This window comes from Pyrus communis, chromosome 2 (assembly GCF_041283825.1).
Source record: "Pyrus communis isolate YQ-2024b chromosome 2, ASM4128382v1, whole genome shotgun sequence".
NCBI classification, from domain to species: domain Eukaryota; kingdom Viridiplantae; phylum Streptophyta; class Magnoliopsida; order Rosales; family Rosaceae; genus Pyrus; species Pyrus communis.
The window spans coordinates 2,472,406-2,480,701 of NC_142566.1; the positions used below are offsets into that span (position 1 = coordinate 2,472,406).

An 8,296-nucleotide genomic window follows, 5' to 3' on the forward strand; every position below is an offset into this window, starting at 1 on the left:
ATTGTAACCGTTGGATCAAATTTCAACAGCTCGGATCGCCTGCTCAGCAAGCTCAGTATACATGGATCCGAAGGGGATCCGGTTCCTTAACCCCATCCTACCATCTCTCTCTCTCTCTCTCTCTCTCTCTCTCTCTCTCTCTCTCTCTCTCAAAATATCTTACCAATAAATAATGTAAACATTTAACAATATTTCACACCTTTCAGGTTCAGGTTTGTCGGGTGAAAAATTTAGTTAACAGTAATAAAATTTTAAACGGGCAAAAAAAAATAAAAATAAAAAACAAATGGCAAAAGACCACATAAATTTGACTGCCAAGCTATATATATACACACTCCCCTTCACACTTAATCCTCATACATTTATACTCTAAGAGCCATGGCCACCCTCTCTCATGTCTTGTCACTATCCCTCCTCCTCTTTTCCTTAGCCCATGGCCTCAACAACAATAACCCTCAATGCAGTGATACCAAAGAGCAAGGCTCAACCCTCCAAATCTTCCATGTCTACAGCCCATGCTCTCCCTTCAGACCCTCCAAACCAATGTCATGGGAGGAGAGTGTCCTCCAAATGCAGGCCAAGGACCAGGCCAGGCTCCAGTTCCTGTCCAGCCTCGTCGCCGCAAAACCGGTTGTTCCGATCGCTTCCGGCCGGCAGATCATTCAGAGCCCCACTTACATTGTGAAGGCTAAGATCGGCACACCACCTCAGACTTTGCTCATGGCTGTTGACACTAGCAGCGATGCTGCTTGGATTCCATGCAATGGCTGCGTTGGCTGCTCCTCCAATGTGTTTAACTCTGTCAAATCCACAACCTACAAGAACCTTGGTTGCCAAGCTGCGCAATGCAAGCAGGTAGTCATAATTAATTTCATGCAATAACTTTCAGAAAGAAAAAAACATGAAATTGTTAACCTTTGTACATCTTTTCTCTGTATTTAAACCAATTTTGCATGTTATGTTGTCTAACAAATTGTAAATCTGGATCATTGATTAGGTGAAAATTTGTTTAAAAAGCAACTAAGTGACCGTTTGACAATATAACATGTCATACACATGTCATTGTCTAACTAAGCATATCTAGTATCCATTTTAATTATGCTATAAAACTCCCTAACATGGTTTAATAATGAAAGTGATCTCTTACTTTTACGCACTTTCTATTTTAATGTGCTAATAATCTGTGCTTTACTAAAATGGGACAAAATGATACACCAACATTATGCATGTGATTAATCTACAGGTCCCCAACCCCACTTGTTTAGGCAGCTCCTGCAGTTTCAACATGACTTATGGTGGCTCCAGCATAGCAGCTAACCTCTCACAAGAAACCTTCACCTTAGCAACCGACTCCATTCCCGGCTACACCTTTGGTTGCATCCAGAAGACCAGCGGCAGCTCCGTGCCGCCACAGGGTCTTCTGGGGCTTGGCCGGGGACCATTGTCACTTCTATCCCAGACCCAAAACCTCTACCAATCCACATTCTCATACTGCCTCCCCAGTTTCAAGTCCCCAAACTTTTCTGGGTCATTGAGACTTGGCCCTGCTGTGCAGCCCAAGAGGATCAAGTACACCCCACTGCTCAAGAACCCTAGAAGATCATCACTCTATTACGTGAACTTAAATGCAATTAAGGTTGGCAGGAGAATTGTTGATATCCCTCCTGCTGCTTTGGCATTCAATCCCATCACTGGATCGGGGACCATCTTTGATTCAGGTAACATTTTCAAAGATTATTTCTTTTAATTAAATAAATAATTATTATCTTAATTAAAAGAATTTTGGGCATGATCAATGGTATTTAGGATCCTTGCTGACTTAAGGTCAGGTCACAGAACTGATTTTAAATGTATATTTTTTGTGATCACGTGACTGGCCCTCATGTCATGATTCGAGTAGAGGACCCCTCCTGGACGTAAAGTTGGTTTGGGATTTATCTTCGGGGTATTCTAAACATCAGGCTTTTATTCTTGGTTTAGAATCTAATGATCAAGATTTAATGCCCAAAAACCTTGATGTACAGAATACAACGTTACATAGAAAAATTTTCACAATTATTTATGACCTTATGGTGATGCTCATAAGCATAATGTCTCAAAATCATTACAAATAACATTTTCCTGTTTTGCATTAATCAGGAACCGTGTTCACTCGTCTAGCGCAACCAGTCTACCTTGCCGTCCGAAACGAGTTCCGAAGGAGAGTTGGCCCGAAAATACCAGTGACAACCCTAGGCGGGTTCGACACATGCTACTCGGTCCCCTTCGTGGTGCCAACGATAACGTTCATGTTCTCGGGCCTGAACATGACACTGCCAGAAGACAACATAGTAATCCACAGCACAGCTGGTAGCATCACATGTCTAGCCATGGCAGCGGCACCAGACAACGTGAACTCAGTGCTAAATGTCATTGCCAATATGCAGCAACAGAACCACAGAGTGCTCATTGATGTGCCCAACTCAAGGCTTGGCGTGGCCCGTGAGGCCTGCACTTAGTCAAATTGTCGTTGCCTTTCCCCAACTCCCACTACTATCTGTGCTCAATTAGTGTAAAACTAGTACTGTTTTTAATTTGGTTTTTTAATTTTTTATTTTTGGGGTGTTTTGGCATATGTATGTGGACAGTCAAGACACAGAAGTGGGATATTGATTGGAAAGGTCCAAAATATGGTGTGTTTTTTGTACGTTTGTACCGACAAATATCACGAGAAAGGGATCCAATCTGAATCTCAATCTGTAGCTTTGTGTCTTGTTCTCTGGTTGGATTGGTTTAGATAGGTATCAGTACAATGTCACGGGTTTTTTTTTTGCAAAAGGCTTGCAGCAAGAACTCTGTTCATCTCCAAGGTTTTTTAAATCAATAAAATTTAGAAAACTTTATCGAAAAGCTTCCGATATTGTTTATTTTAATGAAAAATAATATTTTTACACTAAAAAGTTAATCATGGTACTATTTACTTTATCCTTTATTATGTTCTTATAGTTAAAATTCAAAGTTTTCAAACTTTTTTTATTAATTTTCCTTAAAATTTACTGTTAATTAATTTTTCTGTCATCTTTGTGTGAGATTTGATTGATTAATTGAATATTTAATTCAGATTTTGAATACAGGAGAATTGTTTTGCGTCTTTTGACCCTGTATACACACATGCAAAGCATAAGACATTTATGTTACATTTGTGAGGGTATTTAAACAAAATATTGTTTTTCAAATAAAAATAGATAAATGAAAAAGCCGAATTTGAACTTTTAATACTTTCAAAATCTGTGAGTTGCTCTCGTTCTTGAATTTGGTTCAAGGCAAAGTTTTGTTTCATAAAAGTTAAGAGATTTTTTATGTTATAATTAAAATAGTTACTTAATACTATAGTAATATTATTTTTCGTTTGTATTTGCGTTCTTATTTTTATTTCGAACCACCGAGTTCTTTTCCCTAGGCCTGGCTCACCAGCTCATTTATTGGTTGGCAAAAACCACTTGAGAAACTGTGTTCAACAAACGTAGAAAAAAATGTAAAGGGGCTCCAAAGAGTCCGAAACTTTCTCAGCCCCACTTTAGTCCACACCTAATCCTTTCAAGATGTTGACCCACTTAACCAAGGGCTGCTATTTTTTCACAAAAAAAAAAAAAAAAAAAAAAAAAAAAAAAAAAAAAAGAAGAGAAGAAGAGAGACAATAAGATAAAGAAATTTTATAATGTCAATGGGCGAACAAATCATACCTTTGTGATCATTTCCTTCTTAAATATGGTATTACCACTAAGTCAACAATGTTTTATATTTTCAACATTGTCTTTTTTAGTAGAGCAATGAGTGGGTGGATTTATAGTTAGTAGTTAGAAGAGAAAAATTGGTGGGAATCGAACCCGTACTATAGTGCATAAATATAATTGTTTTTTATCATTACGGTAAAACATCATCTGCTACAATATTAGTCTTGGGTAAAAACTGAAGTTGTAAGAACTACTACATGTATTAATGACGAACTATAATTCTCTTCCCTCCTCTTTCCATTCCCTTCCATCCTCTCATATCACATTCTCTTATTTTGTCTTTCTTTTTCTATAAAAAATTAATATAAGATGTTAACGTAGTTTAACCGTGACTGTTCAAATAGAAGGGGAGGGAAGGGAAGAAAAAAAAAAAAAAATGAGAGAATCTTACTCTATTAATGACATATATAAAATTGATGTTGTTAAGAGCACGTCTACCTGTTTTGTCATTGTCATGGTTAGGGAAGCCCAATTACAATTACTATTTACTCTAAAAAGTAATTGTCTTTGTGTGGTGGCATTCGTTTTTCCATTGCAATTGCGGTTGTATTTACAAATATATTTATAATGGATAATTAAATAAAATACTTAATATTACGTTCTAGTGGTATCCCTCTTTACTTGTAAGTGATAGATCTTAAGTTCACTTCTCGCCAAAGACAAATTTTGAACCACATTATTACTAATCTATTATGAGGTTAAGCCACCACTTCAATAGGAAAAAAATTATAATGTGACGGGAACACGAATCGGTACATCAAGTGTCATAATATAAGTGGTTGGAAACTGGGGAAAAAAAAATCTTCAACCACTTGTACTATAACACTTGGTATACCGGTTCGTATTTTCGGCACACTGAAAAACCTCTCCTTCAATAGTTTGTTAAAAAAGAAGTAATATTTGCCTACACTATACACCACCGTTCACACGAACATGAGAAACGTGAAATAGCAAAGCATTTTTTTTTTTGTATTTTTACAATTATGTTTTCGAAATTTTTTTTTTTTTGGAACTTTTATTGATTGTCCTAATTTTTTTTTTTTTTTTAAATTGAATTGGAAAAAAAAAATTTCATGTCCATGGACCATTGGATCATTTTAGCATTTGAAATTCAATGGCTTGTAAGACGCCACATGTATAGTCATTAGGGGATTGGATTTTTTTTACCGAAAATGATCCTCGTCGGATTCTTTTCTTGGGGATCCTATGAATCATGCGATCACAACCTTCATCGTACATCATGACTGCACGATGTACGACATCAAACTTTGTTGGCTCAGTCTCCTTCATCGCGTATGTGTTTCACGCGGCAAACACACAAAAATTTGAGTGCATGGCTGACGTTAGCCAAGCCAACAACAAGCCAAGAGGTTGACAGATTTTGACCGGGCTTTGGGTCGAGCTTTATGTGGCCTACCATTTGCCCTCCTCATTTTGGGCCAATGGAGTAGTTTTATTGGATTTTGGGTAATTCAATTGCCTTGCCTTTCACTGGTAGACATGCTCTAATGGTCGTTTACTAATCCGTAATTAGAACACGTGTAATTGAATTGAGGAGGAGTTAGAATGAGTTAGAGTCAGAATCAGATTCAAGTTGAAACCGTTAACTAAAGTTTCGGAATTGAAGTAAGAATTGTATTTATCTATATAAGTTCTTTATTAAAACACATGAATTGAAATGAAACCAATGTGATTACTATAATGTCCCTATTCCTTTCAAACTTAGTAGTGGGCTTTCAATCTTGAAGTGGAAGTCGTCGACGTGGCATGAATAGTTATGTGAATCATTTGGGTCGTTAGGGTATCATTCCTAGAGGTGCAAGTCTGGGTTCTGATCTGTTGGATCGTGTTGTTGGGAGAGTTTGGAGGTGGGGCTATTGGGGTTGTGAAGATGGGATTTCGGGGTGGGTTGGTGATAGGATACTGAGACTTAATGATGACTCAGCAGGTTGAGTTGATGATGTGGCAGTATTGTTAAGATAATATTGTTGAGTTAGCAATCTGTTAAATGGTTAGACAGGAGTTAGTGGCTTAGAGATTAAGCTACCTAGTGCTATATTAGGGAAGATTTTAGAAGGAAGTTGATGTTGTTGATTTGTTAATGAAATAAGAAATACTCTGCTACTGCATATTGGGGAAGACGCAGAGCTTGGGTGGTATCATTGGTATCAGCCAGTGCTTTTGATCCTACTTGATCCTTCCTCGCGTATGACTCGCTTTGCTTCCAAAAAAAACATGGATACTCGTGTATTGAAGCTTGAATCCTTGTTCGCTGATTTCCAAAATGAATTCAAGGAATCCAGAAATGAATTCAGAGAATCCAATGAAGAATATCGCGCAACCCACGAGTTGATTCTTTAACAATTGCAGTCTTTATCCACAAAGGGTAGTGGATCTCTTGGTGAATCGTCAGACGACACCCATTCCGATCCGATTCTTCAAGAAATGATGAATCTTATTCCGGGTCCTACTTTTTCTCTAAGTTAGATTTGAGATCCGGATATCATTAAATTAGGATGCATCCTAGTGATATAGAGAAAACTGCATTTCAAACCCATGATGGGCATTACGAGTTTTTGGTTATACCTTTTGGCTTAACAAATGCTCCGGCCACATTCCAGTGCCTTATGAATGAAATTTTTCAACCATATCTCAGGAAATTCATTCTCGTTTTTTTTTATGATATATTGGTTTACAGCCAATATTGGGAATCACATATGGATCATCTCAAAACTGTCTTCCATTTGCTGCAAGCTAATACACTGTTTGTTAAGAAGTCTAAGTGTGCATTTGGTCAAACTACTATGGAATATTTGGGACATATTTTCTCCCAGGACGGTTTAGCAGCTGACCTTTTTAAATTGGAGGCCATTGCTAACTGGCTAGTTCCCACTTCCATTAAATCACTTCTAGGTTTCCTTGGTCTCACTGGTTACTATCGCAACTTCATTCCATGATTTAGGAGAATAGTAGGTCCATTGACAGCGTTCACAAAGAAAGACAACTTCCATTGGTCTGAGGCTGCTACCACTGCATTCCAGGAACTCAAACAAGCTATGTTGTCTCCTCATGTTTTAGCCCTTCCTAATTTTTCCCAACCATTCACCATTGAAACTAATGCATCAGGTTTTGGGATTGGTGATGTCTTGCAACAATCGGGTCAACCAATTGCATTCACTAGTAAAGCTCTTAGTGTGAGGAATCAATCTTTGTCAGCATACGAAAGGGAAATGATGGCGATTCTTCATGCCATCAAGAAATGGAAAAACAAGATTCAAGAAGTTTTATATCCCTCTGATTCTACAGTGCTTAGTACTTTGAGGTATAAGGTGAAAAATGAGTTCTTAAGGTATAAAGATCGAATTGTGTTAAGTCATGCAAGTTCTTGGAAATGCAAGGTTTTCGAGGAGCATCATTACAGCCCTATTGCAAGTCATGCGGGGTTTCTAAAAACCTATAAGAGTATATCTCACACTTTTCATTGGAATGGAACAAAGAAAGACATCAAGTAAATGGTAACAAATTGTCAAGTTTGTCAACAACAAAAATATGACTCTTGCTCCATCAGGCTTATTGCAACCATTACCCATTCTTACAAATATCTGGACTGATATTTCTATAGGCTTCATCATTGGGCTACCACCAAGCAAGGGGAAAACTGTTATCTGGGTGGTGGTGGATAGGCTTTCAAAGTATGCTCACTTCCTTTCCCTTTCTCATCCATATAATGCTACTTCTGTGGCATAATTATTTGTGCAAAACATCTTCAAACTCCATGGAATGCCAGCTTTAATTGTGTGTGATAGGGACCGGGTTTTCATTAGTAAGTTTTGGAAGGCATTCTTTGCTTCATAAGGGTTTTCTCTATGTTTTAGTTTGGGCTATCATTCACAAACCGATGGTCAAACGGAAGAGGTTAATCGCTGCTTATAAACATATCTTAAGTGTTTATGTAGTCTACAACCTAATAAATGGGCAACTTGGTTGCCATAGGTAGAATGGAGTTGCAACATTGCCCATCATTCAACGACAAAAATGAGTCCCTATGAAGCAGTTTATGAGCAATCACCCCTTGAGGTTCTAGTATATGAAGACGGTACTACAAAATTGGAGATGGTTGACAGAAGCTTGCTTGAGAGAAATAGAATATTTTTTTTCTCTTAAAAGCTAATCTGGCAGCTACTTGTAATAAAATGTTTGTCCAAGTCAGTAAGCACAGAACTGAGAGAGTTTTTTCAGGTGGGAGATTTGGTTTACCTCAAACCAGTCGCTTATCAACAATTGTCCTTAGTTGGCCACCCATTTCATAAGCTAGAGCCTAAATTCTATGCTCATTTTGAAGTGCTAGCCAAGGTTGGTACTATGGCATACAAGCTGATGTTACTCACTGATGATGGGATACTCCAAGATGTGCCAGTAAGGATTTTGGAACGGAAGTTAGTCAAGGAAGGTAATTTAGCTACAACCGAGGTGTTGGTTCAATGGCAAAATCATCCTCCAGAAGATGCAACTTGGAAGAATTA

General features: G+C 37.8%; 1 protein-coding gene across 1 annotated transcript; it reads left to right on the top strand.

The window, feature by feature from the left end:
• The first annotated feature begins 338 nt into the window (after positions 1 to 338).
• LOC137746431 (aspartyl protease AED3) lies at positions 339 to 2,889 on the top strand. Its single transcript, XM_068486449.2, has 3 exons — positions 339 to 855; positions 1,244 to 1,718; positions 2,140 to 2,889. Exons 1-3 carry the CDS (start codon positions 379 to 381, stop codon positions 2,496 to 2,498), a joined length of 1,311 nt encoding a protein of 436 aa, XP_068342550.1. The 5' UTR covers positions 339 to 378; the 3' UTR covers positions 2,499 to 2,889.
• Positions 2,890 to 8,296: the final 5,407 nt, after the last annotated feature.

Bases quoted from the DNA above. Each gene is read 5' to 3' on its own strand.
- LOC137746431 (XM_068486449.2), top strand. From the start codon at position 379: ATGGCCACCCTCTCTCATGTCTTGTCACTATCCCTCCTCCTCTTTTCC. The intron at 856-1,243 runs GTAGTCATAATT...ATTAATCTACAG, and splicing joins AAGCTGCGCAATGCAAGCAG to GTCCCCAACCCCACTTGTTT. The intron at 1,719-2,139 runs GTAACATTTTCA...TGCATTAATCAG, and splicing joins GGGGACCATCTTTGATTCAG to GAACCGTGTTCACTCGTCTA.